The 24318-nt window shown below is 41.8% G+C and overlaps 3 protein-coding genes across 4 annotated transcripts; all 3 read left to right on the forward strand.

Annotated features, from left to right (window-relative positions):
* The first annotated feature begins 406 nt into the window (after positions 1-406).
* LOC101759876 lies at positions 407-8149 on the forward strand. The gene is made up of 19 exons (XM_004966051.3): positions 407-648; positions 1950-2100; positions 2196-2423; positions 2557-2643; positions 2734-2823; positions 2897-3023; positions 3164-3264; positions 3356-3524; positions 3619-3740; positions 4188-4316; positions 4432-4530; positions 4606-4663; positions 4743-4818; positions 4926-5052; positions 5134-5291; positions 5716-5788; positions 5876-6070; positions 6319-6412; positions 7039-8149. Exons 2-19 carry the CDS (start codon positions 2026-2028, stop codon positions 7857-7859), a joined length of 2829 nt encoding a protein of 942 aa, XP_004966108.1. The 5' UTR covers positions 407-648; positions 1950-2025; the 3' UTR covers positions 7860-8149.
* A 1496-nt stretch (positions 8150-9645) lies between these two features.
* Positions 9646-17658, forward strand: LOC101760295 (UDP-sugar pyrophosphorylase). Of its 2 annotated transcripts, none has more exons than XM_004966052.2 (18): positions 9646-10032; positions 10359-10651; positions 11565-11669; positions 11961-12077; positions 12318-12458; positions 12885-12984; positions 13261-13388; positions 13526-13597; positions 13716-13780; positions 13899-13959; positions 14252-14369; positions 14637-14761; positions 15135-15211; positions 15354-15459; positions 16104-16163; positions 16596-16676; positions 16787-17026; positions 17151-17658. In XM_004966052.2, the coding sequence occupies exons 2-18, from the start codon at positions 10532-10534 to the stop codon at positions 17316-17318; spliced, it is 1884 nt and encodes a 627-aa protein (XP_004966109.1). In that variant the 5' UTR covers positions 9646-10032; positions 10359-10531; the 3' UTR covers positions 17319-17658. The 2 variants fall into 2 exon arrangements, with proteins under 2 accessions (XP_004966109.1, XP_004966110.1); XM_004966053.2 differs by having other exon boundaries at positions 13264-13388.
* An 856-nt stretch (positions 17659-18514) lies between these two features.
* On the forward strand, positions 18515-21952 carry LOC101761364 (eukaryotic initiation factor 4A-3). The gene is made up of 5 exons (XM_004966054.3): positions 18515-18670; positions 19706-19778; positions 19875-19981; positions 20061-20491; positions 20932-21952. The coding sequence occupies exons 2-5, from the start codon at positions 19708-19710 to the stop codon at positions 21565-21567; spliced, it is 1245 nt and encodes a 414-aa protein (XP_004966111.1). The 5' UTR covers positions 18515-18670; positions 19706-19707; the 3' UTR covers positions 21568-21952.
* The last annotated feature ends 2366 nt before the right edge of the window (positions 21953-24318 follow it).

The following is a 24318-nucleotide window of genomic DNA, read 5'->3' on the forward strand; positions in this document are numbered from 1 at the left end:
TGCAAACCTAGCTCACCTTCGTTCTCTGTCTCGGCAAAGAGTCGCCGTCCGTGATCAAACACCACCGAATCTTTGTTCAGGTCCTGAACTTTCTTGCACGTCGCCATCCATTCTCACCCAACAGGGGCCAGCACGCACGCAGAATCAAAACCTTCTTTTTTTTCTTGAATGACTGACCCCAAGTGTTCTCACTCGCACGAGCAGAGATCGTCCCATGCTTCGACGCGAGAAAAAGTGACAGAGAAATTGCATGGACGGAATCGGCCCGTTTACAGTACAAGCTCTCTGCAGGGAACGGGATTCCAAAACGGACTTGTCGTGGCCGCACCGGCAATAACGAGGTCACGCCGGGGCCTGGATGCAAAAAAAATTCCTCGCGGAATAAAATGGCGCACACACTTCTCTCTGCTCCTGCGAAGACCTCAGGGCCAGGGGGGAGAGGGAAAAAAGAAATCTATTTTTTCTTTCTCTGCTCGATTTCCCCACGGGCCGGAGAGTAACTGATCCTCTCCTCCTCTTTTCTTTTCTTTTCCTGTCCTTCTCTCGCGTCGCGAATCCGTCGGTTGGGTTTTCGAATCGCGCAGCCAGGCGCCCCCGGCGGAAATCGCCAAATTCCTGCCCGCCCTTCTCGGAGCTAAGCGAATCGAGGTAACGCAATCTCTTCAACCCCTTCTTGAGGATTTCTGAGGTTTTGGCACTTGCGCGGTTTCGCGACCAATCCCAGCGCAATTCCCCTCCTTGGGCGCTCGATTGAATCTGGTTCTTAGCTGGAGGTCTTTGTATCTGGGGGATTCCGAGTGTCTCACTCTCTCCTAGAGGAGAGGGGGTTCATCGGGAGAACTCCATGTGATCAGGCTAAAATTCGCGACTTTATGCTAAGATGTTACGCAAATCTCCTTTATTTCTTGCGCTCTAGAGTATAGAGAGCCTTTGATCAAGTAAAGCACTAGTGGAAACTTCTTGTGTGTACACGGTGGTTACTGCTTTAGCATCCACACGTGGTTATGTTCATGCGAAAGAGCTTGGTTTATTCCCCACAACTAGAGCCTTTTGGGGCTTGTAATCTTGCTCAGCTCAGGGCTTAGCAAATGGGATTGCTCGAATCATGCTGTTCTTGTGTTTCATCACCTCCTTCAACGATTTGGAGTTTGGGGGTGTGCTTCTCTAGTTTCTTTGTGTTGGTTGTGGAAACCGCGTGCTTGATGGTTCCCATTGGTCTCTGAGGGAGCCACGGTGGTTCCCCCACGTCAAGTTTGACAAGTCTGCCTGTTTTTTGTGGTTGGAAAATCTCTGCTGCAGTTTGCATATTGTTAAAGTGATTTTTTGAATTATGATGGGAAAAGTCCTAAACTTGCTCAGGAAATAAGTTGTAGCACGTGGAAAACTCTGCAGGGAGTGAGGACAAGGTCAGGGTTTTCGAGCTGTGGTGTCCATGTGTCACGCAGCACATTTTTCTGCTGCATATTTGCATACCTGCATCTGTTAGTGTGTTATCTGGGAGACTACTTGCTCATCTCATTGGCATGTCACTGAACATGCGGCATGGGAAGCTCGAATCCTTTTCAGTTTCAGTTTTGCATTTTTCTTCTTTGCTCCATCCTCAGCTGATTTAACATAAATGGGAGCAGTCAAGTTGATTTGACTGTCATGTCAAGTCATTATCTCTGAATAACTGCCCTGAGAACGAGCGGCACTAATTATGGAGGAGTCTTTGCCTTTTCTGTATGCTTATTTACTCCATCATTAATTGATTTCACATAAATGGAAGCTGGCATGTAAATTTGGTTGTCATGTCAAGTCATTGTCTCAACAGGCCAGAGACTGAATAACTACAGTTCTGAATCTTAAAACAGTTTAGCTGACTGCATGACACATGTTTTCTCTATTGAAGACGAAGGTCTAACAAGTTACTAATATGAATCTTCTTTACTGAACTTATGACACTGCAGAAGACTAACTGACTTGCTAGGACCCTAGAGTGTGCCTGAATTTCTGCTATCGCTTGTCCTGACTATCCAACTGATAATGGGATGGGGAAACACCATAACCAGAAGGCTCAAAGTTTTCTCCATGGCACTGCTTATCTACTTTGACTATAAGGTGTGCTTCTGTTTCTTTTCTCAATGATGTTCTTCCATAGACTAGCCTCTTCCATTTCCTTGAGACAGATTAACATCTTCTTGATGCATGAGCAGGCTGTTCAGAAGAGAGTCCAATGGGTTAGCACTGGTAAAAAGAGTGCTATATGGACGAAAACACATGAGCGAAATGCTCGCCGTGTCCTCAACCTGATGATAGAGTTAGAAGGTTTATGGGTGAAAATGGGCCAGTATTTGTCCACAAGAGCAGATGTGCTTCCTGAACCCTACATAAATGTCCTCAAGCAATTGCAGGATTCACTTCCTCCACGCCCTTCCGAAGAGGTATGCATACCTGTCCTTGAATGAGTGGAAGATTGATAATTCTTGTCCGGTCCTGATATAATATTTTTTTGTACGTTTGCAATGATCTAAATGGCAGCGATTACTTATCTTGGTTATTGTCTCTGTTGTGCAGGTTCGTGGAACGATAGAGAAAGAACTTGGAAAACCCATGAGTGATCTATTTGCTGATTTTGCCCTGGACCCTCTTGCGACTGCATCAGTAAGTACTGTAGTATCAAAAGTGAACTTAGTTATCTAACATAAATTCATAGTATGCTCATTTAAGTATTCAATGAACATTGGGTAACAGATAGCACAAGTTCATCGTGCAACTCTGGCAGATGGCAGAGAAGTTGTTGTCAAAATTCAGCATGATGGTATCAAAGAGATCATATTAGAGGTTTACATCTAACCTGGCAAGTATGTCTGTGTAGCACAATTGGAGTTTGTTACATTTTTATATTGGTGGTCAGGATCTGAAGAACGCAAAATCATTGATTGAATGGATAGCGTGGGCAGAACCTCAGTATAATTTTAATCCAATGATTGATGAATGGTGCAAGGAGGCACCAAAGGAACTTGATTTCAACCATGAAGCAGGTAATTCTCCTTGCTCAGTTTCTTACCCATACAATTCTCTGCACAATTTTCTATTCTCTCTCTCTCTCTCTCTCTCTCTCTCTCTCTCTCTCATGAAGAGGTCATCTTGATAATGTATGTTACAAATTCTTTAATTTTAGAGAACACTAGGACTGTCTCCAGGAATCTTAGTCGCGAAACTGACTGTGGGAGTGGCAGTAGTTCCAGTGCTGTTGATGTACTCATTCCAGAAGTTATTCAGGTCTATCTTTCAGTTTCTCTACTGTTTATCTTTTATTAATTTTTGAAAATCAAGTTACCATCATCTGACAAACTGTTATTCCATGTGTCAGTCAACTGACAAGGTTCTGATTTTGGAATATATGGATGGGATTCGCTTAAATGACAATGATTCATTGGAAGCATATGGTGTTGATAAGCAAAAACTTGTTGAAGAGATAACCCGTGCATATGCTCATCAAATATACATTGATGGCTTCTTTAACGGTGACCCTCATCCTGGTAATTACATGCGTTTTGGGAAGGTTTCTGTCATCTTTTCCCTTGTATTCCTTGCACATTAATTCATACTTGCATGACTTTTTCTTGTCTGTAGGCAATTTTCTTGTGAGCAAGGAACCTCCACATAAACCAATTCTCCTTGACTTTGGGCTCACTAAGCGCATATCAAAATCTATGAGGCAGGCACTAGCTAAGATGTTTTTGTCATGCGCAGAGGTTTGTGAACTTCAATCCTCTAAGAAATCCACAGTGAAGATAGTATAGTATAACATGCAACATCTTCCTTGGAGTAGCTGCAGTCTTTTCTTATTTTAGATATAGAACCCAAATAAGCATGTCTTGCTTTCTTTCTTATCTTTTCTTGTAACAATTTCTATCTTTTGTTTACTCATTCGTGATGTGGTAAACTGGTATGACATGACATATTCCCAAGCAATAAGAGAAACAAAATGAACTTGGGAAATATGTCTCCTAAGCTAGTCAATTTTTTTTTGTTATAAGAGATCACTTGACTTATATTTTGATGTATCAACATCTCATGATCAAAGTTTGAAAAATGGAGTTCTTTGATTTATTCTACTTTTGTCATTTATTTTGTGGCTTCTCGTACATTAGTTAATTGTATGTAATTTGCATATCTGAGATGAACATGCCAATGTTTAGGGAGATCATGTGGCACTGCTGTCAGCATTTGCAGAAATGGGGCTTAAACTGCGGGTTGACATGCCTCAGCAGGCTATGGATATTGCTACAATATTTTTTCGCCAGTCAACTACTGCAAGTGAAGCAAAGGTAGTCTGCAGGCTACTGTATCCATTCTACATAATTTTATCTATTTTTTTTCAGCTTTTCAGTAACTTTGGATATTTGGAGTAACAGTTTATTTGTGGTTATTCATGCTTATTAGGAGAACATAAAGGCACTCAATGACCAAAGAGAACGAAATGTCAAAGCTCTTCAAGAAAAGATGAAATTGAACAAGAAGGAAGTTCAACGTTTTAATCCTGTGAGTAGAAATGCCGCACTCGTAACTTTCCTCAATTGATAGATGAGAGTCACATGAAAGTCTTCATGCTTTTAGGTGGATGCTTTCCCTGGGGATGCAATAATATTTATGAGGGTCTTGAATCTTCTCAGAGGTATGAGTTTCTTTTGGCTTACTCATTCCTCTGAGATATCCAGTATCTAATGTTTTTTTTTTAAAAAAAAAATCTGCAGGTCTTTCAGCTTCACTAAATGTTAGGATAGTTTATCTAGACATCATGAGGCCATTTGCTGAATCAACTTTGCTCGGGTGAGATGCTATTTATTTGACATTATCATGCTCGCACCATATTCATAGTAAAAGATTATCTCTCTCTTCTTTCTTCCATTGCTGATTTATGCCCTTACTTTGATCAGGAGTTTGATGCATGGACAAATACCTAACAGTCAGTGGATTTATGACTCACCTGCTAACTCTGACGTGGAGTCTAAACTGAGAAATTATCTGCTTGAGTTGGGAAGTGACAAAATTTTAGGAATACAAGTAGGATTCTCCTATGAATCAAATACCTGTACAGTGATTCTCTACAAATATTATGTGCCTTACATTTGTTTTTTTCACCAGGTATGCGCATATAAAGATGGAAAGGTCATAATAGATACTGCCGCTGGTATGTTGGGGAAGTACGATCCACGACCTGTTCAACATGATTCTCTCTTTCCTGTTTTCTCAGTGACTAAGGGTGTCACTGCTGGGATGGTACATTGGCTTGTCAACGAAGGGTGAGTGATCGATTCAGTACCAAGTCCCTTTTAACTTTGCAGTGTAAATATGCCTGCATGGCATTGATCTACACTATATTATAGAATTTCTTGTGTGTACAAATTGTTTCTCATATTTATGTATAGCACCTAGTTGCAAATCATTTTTATTTGTGTGAACTGTAAGCATTGTAGCATTCCACTCTTTCTAATACCTCAACTGGTTAGAGAAGAATATTCCATCTTTATACGCTTAGATGGAAAATTGCACACTTACATACTGAAGTACATGATGGTCCGCCTGGGATTTTTTTTTAAAAAGGTCAAATGAGCATTTCTAACCTGTTCCAAAATGGGCTAAGAACTTTAACTGTGCATCTAGACATTTATTCCACAAGTTGAAGTTGCTCGAGCTATTTTGTGATAGCATACTCCAATCTTTCAGGAAGTTGAAGTATGAGGAAACAGTGGCCAACATATGGCCAAACTTTGGAACTAACAGCAAGGAGCTAATAAAGGTACAAAATCTTCCTTGTTTCTGTTATTTGATGGGACATGGCAATTCTTGGCTAATAGACTATCTCGTTTGCTCCGTCCTAATAAAGGTGCATCATCTTCTAAATCATACATCCGGTTTGCACAATGCGCTGGGAGATGTGGTGAAGAGTGATCCCATGTTGGTATGTGACTGGGAAGAGACACTAAACCAGGTTGCCAAGTGTACACCTGAGACTGAACCTGGTTCAGCACAAATTTACCATTACCTATCCTTTGGTTGGTTGTGTGGGGGAGTCATAGAGGTATGTTTCTTCCTGCCATCATGTAAATTGAGCCTTGTTTTTTATGAGAATTGGACTTTGTTGGTTGTGTAAACAGATCATTATGTACTAATCTACAATCGGGTTAAGGGTTAGCTAAATTTGAATGTAAACCCACATCTACTTATCCTTTTCGGGTCGAATAGCTTAATTATGGGAGTTTAAAAGTCAATATAATGCTCTAACTGATTTTTTTCATGAATCCTGACGCTGGTATTTGACAATAATAGCATGCATCTGGGAAGAAGTTTCAAGAGGTTCTAGAAGAGGCTATTGTTCGTCCTCTTCACATTGAAGGGGAGCTATATATTGGCATTCCACCAGGTATGTTACAGATCTCCTATGAATCAGTGCTTAGATTGTTTCCAAGAACTCTACCCAATTAGATTTTTTTAACACTGTACCAGATCTGCTGCTTACTGTTTCGTGATAAGGAATGTAGCTTTCCCTTGATTTTTTTACATCGTGTGCTTAAGGAGTAAGAATAAAAGAACCATCAATGTCTTGGATTGGGTGTGTCGGGGTGTGTATTCAATGGGGGAAATACTTTCAGTCAAGCTGTGAGTGCAGGAGAAACTGCACTGCATTTGTAATGGCACTACATTGGGGGTATTTATTTATAAAATGTGATCAATGGAGTTTTGGACTTAACTGCTACAATGTTATCCCTTCATGCTCCAAGACCAATAGTCATTTTCTGCAAGTACCTACTATTGGTATGTTTTTGTATCATTTATTTAATATTGGATGCTTATTTTGGCAATTTACATTAAAAAAAGGTATTAAATCTTTTTCTTTGTCTTTCAAACTCCAGGAGGGAATATTTGCTCTTTTAGATGTGTCTGCTAAGATTTGATTAGACTAATGAAAATCGTAATCTAGTCATGTTTATACTCTTCTAGTCTTCTAGATACCCTGTCTGATGTTCATTACATTCTGTCCCTTCTCAGGTGTTGAATCTCGTCTGGCAACCTTGACAGTTGACACTGAAGAACTTCAGAAGTTATCAGGAATCAGGGCAGGGCCAGGTGTTCCACCAGAATTGCTGAGCAATATTGCGCAAATGGCGTCTGGTGTACCAGTTCTTTTCAACACGTTAAATGTTCGTCGGGCCATTATTCCTGCTGCGAATGGCCACTGCTCTGCTCGAGCACTTGCTCGATACTATGCAGCGCTTGCAACTGGTGGTTCAATTCCACCACCGCACTCTGCGGACTCCAAGCCACCCCTTGGCAGCCATGTGCACACCCCCAAGTTCCCTACCGCCCCACTCAAGAAGAAAAAAGGCGCTGGAAAGAAGGGTGTCGGTTCCACAGGAAATCTCCAAGATGTGAGCAACACTGACAAGAATGGGTACAGCCAGCTACGCACCAGTGACGCTAACGATGAAGCAGCAGCAGGAAGCGGCGGCAGGATCTTCAGCAGTGACAAGATCCTGGACGCGTTCATGGGTGTCGGTGAATACCAGAGCATGGTACACCCAAATGGCAAGTTCGGGCTCGGGTTCAGGAGGTACAACAACCCCAGCGGCGGCACGCTGAGGTGCTTTGGGCACTCCGGGATGGGCGGGTCCACCGGGTTTTGTGATGTGGAGAACAACTTTGCCATGGCGGTGATGGTGAACAAGATGTCCCTGGGAAGCGTCACTCGCGGCATTGTCCGGTTCATCTTGGAGGAGCTGGGTCTGCCTGTGCCCGACGAGTTCTCAACATCAGGGGAGAAGGGACCTGACATGGTGCTTAATCTTGCACCACCTCAGCAACAGAGATGACGATGACGACGAAGCCAGCTGGTTTGACTGTTAACGCTGTAACTGTCGTTGCAAAACTTACCAGTTTGGTAGCTTCTGTTGTGACACAAGATTGAATAGGAAGCGGGAAAAACTACAGGATTTTTTCGTGGTATATATTATACACACGCCATTTTGAATTTGAGGTGGCATGTAAAACTCCACGGACTGTTTTATTCGGCAGAATCTACAGTGTAAAGAAAGTTTACGTTCAAAGAAAATGGCGAGCTGGTATGGTGATTACAGATTTTTTTTTTTTAAGAACTGCACAATTTACAGTTTACAAGCTGAGGGTGAGAATTGGGAATGTGCCCATCAGTTCCCAGAGACCAGTACAAGAAAATCACATGGTAATTCTGCTTTCTGTGTGCGTTTAGCTCCTCGCTGTACCGTGCTTTTTCTCAATGCTATTATCTTGTTTTGGCTCCATGATCGAATTTTGTTGTTACTCTCGAATGACATACTCCGAATAAGTGCAGCGAACTTCAAACTATAGCCTTTTGAAACATTGGTATGTTTCTCACGTTAGCTTACGGTTGTTTTAAACGGATATAGCCAAATGAAACGGCTATAAGTTCTTTGGATTTTTTTTCATTGCACCAACTGAAATGGTGTTTTTTATTGATATGGAAAATAAAAATGATATAATTTATATTAGTACATTTGATAGCCGTCCATACGAAAAAGTTGGTTGATTTTGACACTATTCTATACATGAAACTTCTTGCACGTGAAACAACGAAAATCCACATAGTATTTTTGGAAAATTTCAGTTCTTACGCATTGAAGTCAATTAAACATCAAAATAGATATAGCAGTTCCGACAGTCAACTACTTAAACATTAAACAAGAGTAGCACATCTATCAAACTATAGTCAAATGTACAAATAGAACTTATACCATTTTTATTTTTTAAATTAATAAAAACACCACCATTTTAAATGGCAGAATGAAAAAAATTCCAAAGACCTTGTAGCCGTTTCATTTGGCTATAAAGCCTATATCTATTTCAAATGGCGGTAAGCTGACATGGCAACCAGTTCACGTTAGTTTACCGCCGTTTCAAACGGCTATACTCAAACGGCTATGGTCATATGAAATGGTTATATAGGTATAGGTTTGCAAATTTTTTCTCTCAGAGTGGAAGGAGGGTTAGTAGGGACAGCCCACACAAGCTAGAGGTGCACAAAGGCCAGGCCCAAGGCCCATCTCATCACACACGTGGGCTCTCGATCCTCTCAAAAAAAAAACGTTGGCCTCTCGATCTCTCCTCTCGTCGGTAGAGTCCAATCCAGTCTCGACCTGTGCGCGCCCTGCTTCTTGAAAAGGGACCCCAAAGTCAGCGATATTTACATGCCGTTGTCATGCAGTGTTTAGAATGAAAACGGTCGGAAACGTTGGGGGAAAACACCTTAACCACTTTTGCTACTATATTTTTTAATCGGGAATGGAAAAGTCGGATGGGAAAATAAAATTGATGTTACAGGATATCTGGAACGGAGCATTTCGATCAGGAGCATGTCGATTACGATGTAACTCTAATAGGCACGCCAACACACGTGACAGCATTTAGTTCGACATAATAGTTACAACCTACCATATGCAAATGATACATAAGTAAGTCTGTTAGCTGTTAGATTAGCAATGTGAGAAAAAACAACTGACGGTGCTGGCGCTGCTCCTACACTATGGGCCTGCTCACGTTCTTTATTTTCTTTTTACGCAGCCCATATAGCCCGCTTACGAGAGAGATATGGCAAATCTCCATCTGTTCTCTAGGCACAAACATAGCAGCCTTATCCTTCTCCTCTCCATTGCTGCACAGCTGCGGGCGTGCGGGCATACTGGCGAAGTGGAGAGATTGGGCAGGCGCAGAGAAGGTGCGTTGACCAGGGGGAGGAGGTGCGGTGTGTTGGTGAGATGCAGCGGAGGGACACGGGCCCTGCGGTGACCGGCGATGGGAGCTCAGCGGCGTAAGACCTGCTCTCTCGTAGCGAGCCTGAGCGGCATCGGGCGAGCACCAGATGAAGTGCTCGGCCGGCGTGGTCAAGCTTTAGCAAGCTGGTGCGAGTAGCGGATGGGGATCCTTCTGCAGCTAGTCTGAGGAGCAAGGAGATTGGGCGTGGGAGGCGGGAGGCGGGAGGCAGTCGCAAAGGTTAGTCAGGAAAAATCCGGTTAAAAAACAGAAAATTCCCGATAAAAAAATGGGAACCGACAATTCGGCCGGAAAACCTTCCAACCGATCCCGATCCCGATTTCGTCAGATTTTCTCGGATTTTTTCCCGATTTCGAATTTTCCTGTAAACACGGTATTCGATCCGTATACACGGGATGCGGTATCGGTCGGTTCGGGATTTTCCCGTCCCTACTTTCATCCCTAACAGTTTTCCTTTTGGACTTTTGGTTTCCCCACCGGCCCCATTGGCCATCGGCGACTGATTTGATTGGCCCACTTCAATTCTAACCGTCTCTCGTTGACAGCCGCGATCCTTCGAAAGCTTCGAGGCCGACGAGCCCCACCACCACCACCGCACAAGAGAGAGAGAGAGAGGAGCGGTTTGCCCGCCCGTGAACCGTCTCCGTCTCCGTCTCCGCGGGAGGCGACGCAACTGACGCCGACGCCGCCGTCCCGTTCCGCTCCTCCTCGCCGCGCGATGGCCTCGGGCGCCGACGCGGCGGCCGCCGGGGTCGCGGCGCTCGGGATCTCCGGCGGCGAATGGGCGGCCGCGTGCCCACCGCTGCGGCGGAACCTGCAGCTGCTCGCGCCCGACGAGGTGATTTGCTGGTCTCTTCTGTTGTTGATTTGCTGATGCTTGGATGCGGTGCCGAATCGCGCTGATCTTCTTCGCTGCAAGTTCAAAAAAATTCCGGTTCCGTGATTGATTGCTCCTGCTGTGGAGGCACAGGCGTCTGGTTGATTTGCTTGTTAGTTATCCTCCCATGCCGTGTCTGACGGTAAAGCATCGGAGTTTAGGCGTGGCGTGGTACGGCCAACTACCTCGAATCGTGGTGGTTTTCAGTCACCTCACGTGGTGGCGGTGGGCGGTAGGGGCGAGTTGACCCACTCCGTGGTTGCAATTTAACAGCTTGTTCTTGATAGTACAGCAACTCTCCTGGGTGTTCGAGAAAGAAAAAAAGAAAAATAGGCTTCCTGAGCTTTTCATGATGGTGATGGCTGTTTCCTAAAAAGTGGTACCAATAGTTGTATGTTTAACCACCCTCTTCTCCTGCCACAGGCCCACATTGGGACTGGGGGAGCATGGTTCTTTGATTCATTTGGATGCTTAATCATACTGTGCTCGAGGATTAAATTCCTGGAGTAAAAAATGATATAAATATATGAATTTTTTTGGGTGGATTGTTATGCTTAGTCTTAGTTTTGAGCAGTGTTTTTTTGTTATTATGTACCTTGCTGTGAAAAATTTTAGTTTGACTGCACCTTTTACGTGTCCAGCAAAGTGGTCCTCAACTGATGTACATCTTAACTCGTCCCCATCAAGAATCATGAAAGTACCTGTAGGACCTAGGTTGGCTGAATAATTATGCACCATTATTTCAGAATAAAGTACATCCTAATGTATTCGCCTCTGTGGTGCGCAAGACTCTCTTAATTTGATTTGATTGATGGATCAAAGCACCATGCTTTATTTTTCTCCTTGCATGATGGTTATTGCCTGGTGATTCTAGGTTGAACTTGCAAAAATGCTGTTGAATGAGGGCCAGATGCACCTGTTTGAACACTGGCCAGAACCAGGTGTTGATGATGACAAGAAAAGAGGCTTCTTTGATCAGGTGTGTATTCATATAGAGGACATGTAGCAGCACTAATATTACATCACCACAGAGTTGTTCCATGCTTATTGATCCAACAAAAAAAAGCACACTGTACCAATAGTATCTGGCGAGAATTGTGAAATGTCGTATTACCCATGAACTACTCTTTTCAGTAGTACAGTCAAGTACAGTGTCATCTTCCCTTTCTATGCATATATTTGTACATTTTATAGCACTATAATCTATGCCCTGAAGTCATAATCAGAAATATACTTTTTCCCCTATATTCTGAAAGTTTGATTATCTTAGGTTCGTCGACTTAATTCAAGCTATCCTGGAGGGCTGGTATCGTACATCCAGAATGCCAAAAAACTTTTGGCAGATTCAAAAGCAGGCAAAAACCCATATGATGGTTTTACTCCTTCTGTAAGTCGTCTTATATCCATTTTGCCGATAGATTAACTTGGCCCTAATATCTTTTCTTTTCATGGGTTTGTTCTGGAAACACTTAAGTTGAGCATCATGAACTCTAAATTGTTCAAATTGAATAACTTAACACATCACAACATCACAATTGTTCCCAAGGATAAATGTTAGTTTGATATATTCTTTACCTTTTATTTTCTTGGTGTCGTAGTTAATAAATTTTGCTATATCATACTTCAGGTTCCGTCAGGGGAGGTATTGAACTTTGGCGATGACAACTATGTTTCATTGGAAGCAGCTGGGGTAAAAGAAGCACGGAATGCTGTGTTTGTTCTTGTAGCTGGAGGGCTTGGTGAAAGACTTGGCTATAAAGGAATTAAGGTATGTGCTGAGCTGCTAATAGCAAACTTAATACCTAATCATGGAAAAGGCCAACATCTAGACTGGATTCTTTCTCAATGCAGTTATGTCATGAGGTAGCACAGTAGCTAGCTCACTTTGTTTGGAACTCAAGCTATATTTTGTATTTTTTTCTTTAATTTGGTTTAAAATTTTCTTTAGTTGATAATAGCACAATAGCACATTATCCTACACTGTTTTTTTAGAACAACATTGGCCACAACCTTGTTCCATTATTTCCATTGAAAAACAAGATGCATACAGTTGAGTTTCATCTCCTAACTTTAGACTGCAAGCACCACCTGGTGGCCTGCACAGTCTTTTACTGAAAAATAGTAAGAAAGCTTGATGAATTGGTGGTAATGTATTTGTCATGGTTCAAAGATTTTACTCTATGATTTTGGTCAGGTAGCACTTCCCCGGGAAACGACTACTGGAAAGTGTTTCCTTCAACATTACATAGAGTCTATTCTGTCTTTACAAGAGGCCAGCTGCAAAATGGTTGATGGTATGTACTCTTCACTGTATCTATAATGGATTAATGACTTGCCAACATTGTCTCTATAGTGCCTATCATTTTTTAATAGTTCTCACGAATTTAATTTTGATCTTAGCATTAAGTGTCTTGTTTTCATCGTTTATACTTATGCCCCTTCTGTACAAGAGATCTGACAATCACTTGAATTAGTTTGCTAGTTTCATTACTTACACATGATACATGGTGGGCCTCAGAGAAGCTTCAGGTCTTGTTTAATTCTTATTGATGTTGTTCGTTGCCATGCAGCAGGGTGTCATATAAAGATTCCATTTGTTATTATGACTTCTGATGATACAAATGCACTAACCATCAAGCTTTTGGAGTCGAACTCCTACTTCGGAATGGAACCATCTCAAGTAAAAATACTAAAGCAGGTTTTTTCTATTTCCCTATTCTTTTCATGTGCTTGTTAGGAGAAAACCTCTGTTCTATCTATGCAAAGCACATATCAATGCAAAGCACATATCAGTTACTTCTGGTGTTGACCGTACATGTTCATTTTCTTTTTCAGGAAAAAGTAGCATGTCTAGCTGATAATGATGCAAGGCTTGCATTAGACCCAAATGATAAGTACAAAATTCAGGTAGAAAAATTTCATATGAGGATCAATAACATTGTATTTAAAATAGACTAACTATATTGTTTCTGCATACACTGAGTGTCTATCCACGTTTCTTACTCTCAATTTTGTGACCTGACAGACAAAGCCACATGGGCATGGAGATGTTCATTCTCTTCTCTATTCAAGTGGCTTGCTTGAACAATGGTATGCTTATTGATTCAAGAATTTGCCACCGGGGCAGTTTTTTTTCTCTACTTGAAGAAATTAGCAGTTATATATGATGAATAATTTACTGAAATGATATTGTGTATTTTTTTGATAGGAAGAGTGAAGGGCGGAAGTGGGTTCTCTTTTTCCAGGATACAAATGGGTTGCTTTTCAATGTTTGTACTCTGGCCTCCTACTGTACTATAATTTACTGCCAAAAGATAGAAAATTTTTAACATCCTTAAAAATGTGCCAAGAGATATCAAAATTGTAAACTGAATCTGGTACCGTTCCGGTTTTTAGTACTTTGGTACCAAACAAATAGGCACATGCCCATATGTAAATTAAGCTACCTCTTCGTATTTTCCAAGGACTCTTAAAACCTCTAATAAAGATGAAACTGCTTCCATGAGATAAAAGGGACCTTTGGCTACAGAGAACTGACATGATTTTTTTTTAATTTTGTAGGCAATACCATCAGCATTAGGTGTCAGTGCCACTAAGGGTTACAATGTAAATTCTCTCGCAGTTCCTAGGAAGGCAAAAGAAGCAATTGGAGGAATTACCAAACTTACTCATGTTGATGGTAGGTTTTACTATCATTTACCCCATTGATGCAAGTTGTTCTGAAAGCAAGAAATCTATCATTTGTCATATTTTGAAAAAAAAATTTATGTAATCAATCTTTCAGTTTTTAGTAAGTTTGTACTATGAAAATCAAGAAAAATATTCTTTTGTTCAGAAAGATTTTAAAGAGTCATTTCTCGACTGTTCTATACTGACATTTCAATTGGCTGGTTGCATCTAATTGATTTGTTTTGTCAATTGGTCACAACTGCATTATTGTGCACAGGTAGAACAATGGTCATCAATGTAGAGTACAATCAGCTTGATCCACTCCTTCGTGCAACTGGACATCCTGATGGAGATGCAAATTGTGAGACAGGCTATTCTCCATATCCTGGAAATATAAACCAGGTAAACTATACATATTCCAAAGGGACAAATTTAACTTCACTAGTTCAACACTTCAAAAGATCCTTGGACTCTTGCCAAATGCCATGAACACGATTCTTAGGATGGCTTGTCTTATTACATTTCCCTTTTGGATGATGGCAAACCATCTATTAATATATTGTCCTTCTCTTATGATTTGGAGACACATGTAATGCTAACACCAATATGAATTAATGTGGATGCTGTTATCTTCAATGTCACATAGTCATTATGCTGTATATGTTTATTTTCTTTATTGCTTTTAGAACTGAGCAAAACTTTGTCAACATTATTATTTTTTACTAAGAAAAAATGCATGTTTTGTTGTACTAAGAGAAATACTAAACTTTTGCAGCTGATACTGGAGCTTGGACCATACATTGAGGAGCTCAAGAAAACACATGGTGCCATTTCTGAATTTGTAAATCCCAAGTAATTTGTCTGATCCTGTTCTCTTAATTACTTCTATTTACAGTGATATTGCCAAGTTCTATCTTGATTTTGCGTATAGGTTCTCAATATGAATTTTGGTCCTTTGTTTAACCCCAACCTCTGATCATTTTTGTCAATTTAGGTATACTGATTCGACCAAAACGGCATTTAAATCCTCCACTCGTCTAGAATGCATGATGCAAGACTATCCAAAAACACTGCCTCCATCAGCAAAAGTTGGATTCACGGTAAGAGGCAGCTGATCATCTGTTGAGCCTTGAGCACGTCAGCTAACCATTTCTATCAGTTGTACCATGTGGATAGGTATCCTGAGTACAAAGAATGCGCTGCATTCCTGCTCTCAGTTTTTTTCTACTCGATATAGCCAAGGTCCCCTGATCTTGCTGCATTACCAATGTAGTGAGTGTACATGATAAAAAAAAAGATTGCATTAGGAATTTAATAGATTCGTTGCAGTGCCTTAACTCTCCAATGAATAATTAATGGACACAGTCAGAAAAGAGAACTTATATTGGAAGTAGTTATCCACTTATCCTCACATAATGTACACTTTTGAAAAGGCAGTCTGCTTTCAGTGTTCTGTTAGGAATTCTAAGTGCCACTCTACCTTTCAGGGAATAGGAAAAAATACTCCAATCTCAGGAGAGTGGTGGTAATCTAATGCTGTTTTTGTTTCTCTAGGAACTAGGAAGAACATCACTAAATTGAATCTTAGACACTATGTTCCTTACATGTGTTATTATTTCTTACCTCTAAGATCATTAGCAATTCATGTTATTAAGTGTTATTTAACTTTTGCTGCAAATGATTTTTCATGGTTCGTCCCCTAACTGTTTTATTATTATTCTGCCTTTATTTACTTAAATTCTAGGTGATGGATACATGGCTTGCTTATGCTCCTGTGAAGAATAATCCTGAAGATGCAGCTAAAGTAAGATTTGAACTCTTTCTAAGATTAGTGTTTTTATTCTACATTATTAGTTTACCATCGGTTGTGAAGTACTTTTGCCAAGGTGCTTATTTGAACTTGGTCTGTTAATTGTTAAATTTGATTATTGTTTTTTATTCTACATTGTTAGTTATTTTTACCATTGGTTGTGAAGTACTTTTGCCAAGGCTTCTGTCTGTTAATTGTTAAATTTGATTTTTTTTCCCCCTGTTGTTGAGGTTAGTTTTAATTACACTTTGTCTATTCACCTTTGTCAATTCCATCTATATTTGTTTGCGTATCTGATGTTGTGGTAAACTGGGACTATGCATCAGTCTTTGCCATGTTTCTCTTGCTTTGAAGCAGTTGTCTTTTTCCAGCATCTTGCGTGCATGGGTGTTTATAAATTTTATAATTTGATATACCTTCTTGCAGGTTCCGAAAGGCAATCCTTATCATAGTGCAACCTCAGGAGAGATGGCAATTTACAGGGCAAACAGCCTTATTTTGAGAAAGGTGATGCCATTAGCATATTCCTTTGGTGGGGCACGCTATCCAATGGCAATGGGCTAGTTCTCAAGTTGTTTGTGCTCCAGCTCACCGTGATCCTTTCCCTCCCTTTCCAGGCTGGTGCACAGATTGTTGACCCTGTAGTTGACACCTTCAATGGGCAAGAGGTAGAGGTTTGGCCACGAATAACCTGGAGTCCACGGTGGGGTCTTACCTTCAAGGATGTCAAGGAGAAAGTGCGTGGCAACTCTTCCATTTCTCAGAGGTCAGCTTTGGTCATCAATGGTCGGAACATCTTCCTTGAAGGCCTTTCGTTGGACGGCACTCTTATTGTCAATGCTGTCGATGAAGCTGAGGTATTAACATTATTGAGCATCTTTAACTCAAGAGACCTGGGCATAATTCAAGTGTCACAGTTTCGCTATTACCTTAACAACGAAATATTTTGCTCATATGTCATCGCTTCATGCCGGTTTGCAGGTTATAGTTACTGGTCATGTACATAATAAAGGCTGGACTATCCAGCACGTCGACTACAAGGACACCTCCGAGAAGGAAGAGATCAGAATCCGCGGATTTAAGTTTGAGAAGGTTGAACAGCTAGAGGTGAACTACAACGAGCCAGGAAAGCATTCCTTGAGTGCATGAACAACACGTCCCTTGATTGCCTGATCGACCTGACCAGCTTCCAACCAGTTGGAAATAGTTCACGTCACGATTGCCTCCCAGATTTTGGGAGGCCATTAGCTTATCTGAAAGTGTTCTTGTCCTTCTAAAGTACAAATAAGGAGCAAAGCGCTTCACCAATCACTCGCCATTCTTAATGTGCATCTGTAGTTGTACAGTACCCTCGTTCATAGCCAACCATTTTACGCCTTTTCTTTTGTAATCAAAGTTGATTATTTGTATTGGATCTGATGTTGGTGTAATAATTTATAATGAATTAAGACTTCGCGCGGAATCAAGCAAGTGCGTGTTATATGTTGCATCTTTTTGTATGTTATATGCCATGGCAGGGATTAGTGAATATCCTGGTGCTCCAGCATTTGTCAATCAGATCATTTCATCAGAAAAAAGAACAGCTGATGAGTCTTTTGCATCCAATGGCTGTGTCACCACGAATCTTTTGCAACCTTTTGTGACATACTTTTTGCTCTTTTATTTAATTGCCCGTTGCATGCTGAGTGAACACATGTCGTCCTTTCCACATGGAAAGGAATATGTGGTGACTGGTGCAGCTGATGAGATGCCGTGGCCGAAAGAGACTAAATCTGGGCCAGCCATTATCGCTATAAAAGATTAGGAAAAGTCTCTGAACAATGGCTTTTTCCCAGATTTGGAGTTGCTTAAAGCACTTCTCTTATAAATCTTCAAGCCCGTACAGCCGTCGTATCACCCAAAAATAAAGTCTACTTACATGAAGAAGAATATCTTGAGACTTTTTTTTTGTGGCTCTACAATTTTGTTAACAAAGATATCCACTGCAACTGCACCTCACATCATGTGCACGCACATCTCAAAAATCAAACTACTATTTTTCATTAAGAAATTGATTTCTTTTTTTGGGATGTGTGGTGCACATCATATGTGAGGAAATAGAATTGTCTTCCGACAGCCTGTTTTTTTTGAACAAAATCAGGTCACACCAGTTCGATTACAGCCTGTTTTTTGTTGTAGGGTAGCAAAAGAATCCAAAAAATAGAAAAAGAAAAATCAAGAAGAACAACACGAGCCCAGGCCCTGGAGAGCCCAGCAACGGCCCACGGAGGGCAGAAACCCTACCGGGTGGCGTCCGAGTCCCAGCGCACCACGCCTCCTCACGTAGACACCCTTAAAAGCCGCCTCTCGCCGCCGCACCCAAACCCTCGTTTTTCTCTCTCCTGCGCCGCGCCGTCCCCTCGCCTCCGCCGCCGAATCCGAGACTCCGATCTCGGGTTCAACGCAGCGCACCAAAGCAACCCCGGCGACCGGCCCGATCAGCTCTTCTCTCCGCGCGTCAGGTGGTCGCCTCCCCAGATCTCCCCGCCTCGTTCCGTATGTCTCGCTCGTTTTGTGTTGTGCCTCGCTTCGATCTGGTCGGGTGGCGCTTTCCGCGCGGTCCTGGGCCGATCTGGCGGCTCTAGGCTTGGATCTGCGTCGATTCGGTGGAAAGTTTAGTGTTTATAGTGGTTATGGATTGAGAGATAGTTTTGCCAGTATTACCTTTGTCGGATGCGCGGCTTTTCAGCTCGATAGATGATTTGTTATGCAGGATTTGATTTTCTTCAAAAAATAATGTGTTTCAGGTGCCAACACGTAAATTTGTTAGTTGTGGCTTTAAAAACTCTGCAGTCTTCCGTATGCAGCTCGTGGTAGCTTGGTTGTAGCTATGTTTTGCCATTGAGCGAATCGTGCTATGCTTGTGATATTGGTATCACGCTGTCTGAATTAGGGGAATGCTTGATACTTAATGAGATTTTATTATGTAGTGATGGGCGACTTTCTGTTAAAAGGAGGATGAAGTGGCAACATGGATTTGTTACAGGGTAGAGTAACAGATAGTGTTATGCCATGTATGAGATGAGCGAGTGATTGTTCTAATATTGTCTGAACTTCAAACCTTTACTTTTGATTTGTCAGACTAGTCTAGGCAATTATATCAGTCTGCTGTTATGTATGCTTAGACTTAGATTGAAATGAATCAGTTGTCCTAGTTTGTGAGCAGTTGAGAATGCATTTTGTCTCAATTTTGGAGCTTGGATGACTTCTCTGTTTTGATGCCTGATCTTTTCTAGGGTGCAACTGTTTACCTGTTGACTCTTGCAAATTAACGGTCACTTGACTTCTAGCCTGTTCCTTGTCTCAACTCAAATAGTTTTCTTTGGTCCACAAACATATTTTTTGTGGTAGACTCTGTGCAAGTTTGTTAGAAGCTGTGTTCGCTATGCTATTCATTCTTTGATCTAGGTTGAGGATTAGATTTTTTTGTATTTCCTTCACATCTGTCACATGTACTGTACATTTTGTGTCTTAACATGTTGTTTTGTTTGCTACAGTCATGGCGGGAATGGCACCTGAGGGTTCCCAGTTCGATGCTAAGCACTATGATTCTAAAATGCAGGAGCTGCTGTAAGTAATATATTGCTTTTTTTGTTGTTCAACCTTACCTATTTTCATCATCTGTGAGTCTGAGTTCCAAGCCTACCTCTATTTCATGTAATACAGGAACACTGGTGAGACTGAGGAATTCTTCACCTCATATGATGAGGTTTTTGAGAGCTTCGATGACATGGGCCTCCAAGAGAACCTTCTGAGAGGCATTTATGCTTATGGTAGGATGGAGGCCTATTTTGTTTTAGGTTGTTTACCGTAGGTGGTAATCCTCTTACAAGGTCATTCTTTGTTGTGTAGGTTTTGAGAAGCCTTCAGCAATTCAGCAGAGAGGAATTGTACCTTTCTGCAAGGGCCTTGATGTCATTCAGCAAGCACAATCAGGTACAGGAAAGACAGCAACTTTCTGTTCTGGGATCTTGCAGCAGCTCGACTATGGCCTGGTTGAATGCCAGGCCTTGGTCCTTGCACCCACCCGTGAGCTTGCACAGCAGATTGAGAAAGTCATGCGCGCGCTTGGTGACTACCTGGGTGTGAAAGTTCATGCATGTGTGGGTGGAACTTCAGTCCGCGAGGACCAAAGGATTCTTGCTAGCGGCGTGCATGTTGTTGTTGGGACACCTGGACGTGTGTTTGACATGTTGCGTAGGCAGTCTCTCCGTCCTGATCACATCAAGATGTTTGTCCTGGATGAAGCTGATGAGATGCTTTCTCGTGGTTTCAAGGATCAGGTAAACTGTTTGTTCTTTTCTATTTAGTTCTCTAATTCTTAGTTGTGCTGTATTCTTTACTAATTTTTTTTGGTTGTATATACCTTTTGTAATCTTAAAGCATGCTTGAGTATCTTTAATGACTGGTTTGCTTGGTTGAAGAAATGAAGGTGTTTGTTGCATTTTCATAGTTTTGTTCACTACTGACTGCATGTAGTTTGCTATTCAATTACAATTGCAGTATTATCTTTGGATGTTCTAGGCTACAAGACATGCTTCAGATGGCTAATCTTGTGCCAACTAAGTTGCATAAAAAATTATTTCTTTGCCCTGTGCTTATTATGATATTCTAACTGAAACTGAAACATTCTAAAAGAATGAATGTCATAATTTTTTTTTGATTTATGCCTCAACCAAAATCAGTAATTCATGGTGTGGTATCCTGTCTTTGTTAAATGCAGATTTATGACATCTTCCAGCTTCTCCCATCCAAGATTCAGGTTGGAGTCTTCTCTGCTACCATGCCCCCAGAGGCTCTTGAGATTACCCGCAAGTTCATGAACAAACCTGTGAGAATCCTTGTGAAGAGAGATGAGCTCACCCTTGAGGGTATCAAGCAGTTCTATGTGAATGTGGAGAAGGAAGACTGGAAGCTGGACACACTATGTGACCTGTACGAGACCCTTGCCATCACCCAGAGTGTCATCTTTGTCAACACCCGCCGCAAGGTGGACTGGCTCACTGACAAGATGAGGAGCAGGGACCACACTGTTTCTGCCACTCACGGTGACATGGATCAGAACACTAGGGACATCATCATGAGGGAGTTCAGGTCTGGTTCATCCCGTGTGCTCATCACCACCGACCTGCTTGCCCGTGGTATCGATGTTCAGCAGGTGTCCTTGGTCATCAACTACGATCTCCCCACCCAGCCTGAGAACTACCTGCATCGCATTGGTCGTAGTGGTCGTTTCGGTAGGAAGGGTGTTGCCATCAACTTTGTGACCCGTGATGATGAGAGGATGCTGTTTGACATACAGAGGTTCTACAACGTGGTGATTGAGGAGCTGCCTGCCAACGTCGCTGACCTTCTGTGATCGAGTTGAAGAAAAAACAAAACAGAACAAAAAAAAAGTGGTAAGGGGACCTGATAAGGCTTGTTTTTGTTGAAATATCGCCATATGTGGGGTGGAGTGACAAGGTCGGTGGGGTTTCTATGTCAAGTCGTGGTCATGGACAATTTGTGATTTTTCCTTATGCCATGTTTTGGGAATTTTTGTAGCTGCCTAGGCCTGTGCTATGTGCTACTGTGGGGGTTCATTAGTATGGAGGGGAGACGCTGCTGGTGCTGGAGTCTTTTCGTCTTTAGTATTTTTGTTTAAAACTATGTATGACCGAATGATGGTATTTATTTGTGTCATCCTTGACTCTTGTATTCTGCTGCAACCGCATGTATCCTTCTATCAGCACTGGTCTTTGTTATTCTGTGCGAGTAAAACCTGTTTACTCATCGCATATTGTGGTTGCCGGCGTTGATGCCCATGATGGTGTAGAAGCTGCCATTGGTGTTGCAGCTTTGTGTTCTGCTACTGCTCTAGGGGCTTGTTTAGTTTGACCCTGCTTGCATGTTGTTTAGTTGGGGCCCTGTGCCATCAGTGTTGCTGCCCTGGCCTGGATGTAGTTTAGCACCAGTTGCCAAAACGATTATAAAAATACTTATTAAAATATAAAATATTGAAATATGCATGGAGAAATTGATCTGTTTAATTATGTGCAGTATAACGTCGTTAGCGTTCTACTTAAAAGTTGTAGTTCTTGGTCAGGCAAAGCCTCCATGTCTCCAACCTAACATGCCTTATGGGTGGAGACGACGTGCTGCTAATGTGTTTATCATTGGTCAGCTGGCTGAGCTCGCTCGATGGCAAAAGGCTTTGGTCAACCTGATGGCACGGCGTACGGTCAGGATCAATGCTTAGGAGGAGGTTGTGCTGCAAGTACGCACGTATGCAAACACTCGGCAAGGTGTTTACTTCGGCGACCCTGCCAATGCGGAGAAATTAATGCATGACTTCCCCTTCTTCCTCCCTCTATTTTCATTCTTCTTTTTTCCTCGTGGTCACTCACTTTTCTTTCGTCTTGTTTTGGTCAAATCCGTGTCCTGCCATTTTTTTAGTTGGTTTATGAGGCTGAAAACCCGAACTAAAATTGCACTCTTTATAGGTAAAACTGGCCCCCTATCCTTTGTGTGTGGAATTAAAATTTGACTTCTTTGATACAGTAATCGCCACGTGAACAGGGGTATGTTGGCAATGTTGGCCCGCGAAGCATCATTGTAGTAGAGGAGGAGGAAGGCCTGGCCCAATCAAAAGCTCTGTCTGCTATGCTCTCCGGGCCGCCGTACGTTGATACATGGGCCGAGCCAAGTGAAGGGCCATCATCGTCGTCTTCTCCTCGGTCGAAGAAGAGACAGAGAACCGCGACTTCTACGTTTTCTCACTCGCGGATTCATCTCCTTCTGAATTTCCGAGAGACCAGGTATGTGCCCGTTGCTACGGGTATAAAAAATTGATATTACTTTGATACAAGATACACACCGACCAACTAAACATTAGACAAAAACATCCATTCTACTATTATATAAACAAAAACAGTAAACAAATATATCTTGCCCCCTTACCTTAGAATCAGGTTTGCATCTCAACCATAAATAACAAAAATAATAAAAAAATATACCTTGCCCCCTCTACCTTAGAATCAGGTTTGCATCTCAACTGCAGATCTATCATTCGCTAATGAGGGAGTTAAAACAGAGGAAAGTTCCCTCCTTAGTTTTTAAACTCATGGTCACTGGGCAGCTTAAACTTAGAAAACCGGAATGCTTGTGTGATTTCCTTGCGTTAGTGAAATGGCAGGCGAACTGGTATTTAGGAAAATACATGTCATGTAAAACCTGTCCTCAAGCACTATACACAACATCTGTACCCGTGCACTCTCAAGAAGCTCTAGTATCTAGACTCTGACAACTACCACTTATATCCAATCCACTTATATCCAATCCAAGCCCTCAATTACCATGATACTATGTTGTATTGCTACAGAATATAGCAATTTTAGATGGGTAGTTCTTCAGAGGTTCATCACATACGGTTCCTGTCTTGACCTTGGCATGCTAAAAGAGCTGAACACCAGACTGGTGTTCAGTTTGTTCTACACTTCTACTTCCACTTGCAGAGCTTGTAGAACGCTACCCTCATCATGCTGAACTTCTCTCTGAACTCGGCTGATGATAAGTAGGACTGCATTCGCCTGATAACAGTAAGTGAATTAAAAAGGTTGTCTCACGAATGCGAAGTGGAAGATTGGTTGCTCACCTCTCGCTTGGTCACGTTGATGTCGGGGACAGGAACTTCAACTTTGATTGTCAGGCATTCATATGGGTAGATCATGCGCCCCTTCGTCATCTTCCGTCTCAATTTCGCCAACATCGCCATCACCTTTGGCATCCTCCTCTTGTGGCCTTCTCTACATCAGGGCTCGCTTCATTTTGCAAAAAGTTCAGAAACAAGAAAGGTAAGGTACTGAATATTTGGTCTCTGTGTTCTATCAGATGTGGAAACCAAAGAGTTTTGTTCTATGTACCTTTTACTGACTTTGGTATTAAAGAGCTGGTGAGAGCACAAGATAGATGATTTTTTGGGTGACACCTTACTGATCAGGACCTCCAGATTTTGGGAAAAGCTTTCCGACAGTAGGAGGAGGTTTGGAAAGATTCCTGGTATTACTTTGTTTTTGAAAACTGATTCCTGGTATTACTTAGGTTCTTAAAGGCACAAGTTAACACGTTGAGG

The sequence above is a fragment of the Setaria italica genome, chromosome IV, assembly GCF_000263155.2.
Source record: "Setaria italica strain Yugu1 chromosome IV, Setaria_italica_v2.0, whole genome shotgun sequence".
Classification (NCBI taxonomy): domain Eukaryota; kingdom Viridiplantae; phylum Streptophyta; class Magnoliopsida; order Poales; family Poaceae; genus Setaria; species Setaria italica.

What these genes read in the sequence shown, in the direction of transcription:
- LOC101760295 (XM_004966052.2), top strand. Translation starts at nt 10,532, where the DNA reads ATGGCCTCGGGCGCCGACGCGGCGGCCGCCGGGGTCGCGGCGCTCGGG. An exon ending in CAAACTTACTCATGTTGATG is followed by an intron (nt 14,370 to 14,636) that starts GTAGGTTTTACT and finishes TATTGTGCACAG; the next exon opens with GTAGAACAATGGTCATCAAT. An exon ending in ATGCTGTCGATGAAGCTGAG is followed by an intron (nt 17,027 to 17,150) that starts GTATTAACATTA and finishes GCCGGTTTGCAG; the next exon opens with GTTATAGTTACTGGTCATGT.
- LOC101761364 (XM_004966054.3), top strand. Translation starts at nt 19,708, where the DNA reads ATGGCGGGAATGGCACCTGAGGGTTCCCAGTTCGATGCTAAGCACTAT. An exon ending in GAGAGGCATTTATGCTTATG is followed by an intron (nt 19,982 to 20,060) that starts GTAGGATGGAGG and finishes TTTGTTGTGTAG; the next exon opens with GTTTTGAGAAGCCTTCAGCA. An exon ending in CTCGTGGTTTCAAGGATCAG is followed by an intron (nt 20,492 to 20,931) that starts GTAAACTGTTTG and finishes TGTTAAATGCAG; the next exon opens with ATTTATGACATCTTCCAGCT.
- LOC101759876 (XM_004966051.3), top strand. Translation starts at nt 2,026, where the DNA reads ATGGGATGGGGAAACACCATAACCAGAAGGCTCAAAGTTTTCTCCATG. An exon ending in TCAAAGAGATCATATTAGAG is followed by an intron (nt 2,824 to 2,896) that starts GTTTACATCTAA and finishes ATTGGTGGTCAG; the next exon opens with GATCTGAAGAACGCAAAATC. An exon ending in GCTGAATCAACTTTGCTCGG is followed by an intron (nt 4,819 to 4,925) that starts GTGAGATGCTAT and finishes TACTTTGATCAG; the next exon opens with GAGTTTGATGCATGGACAAA.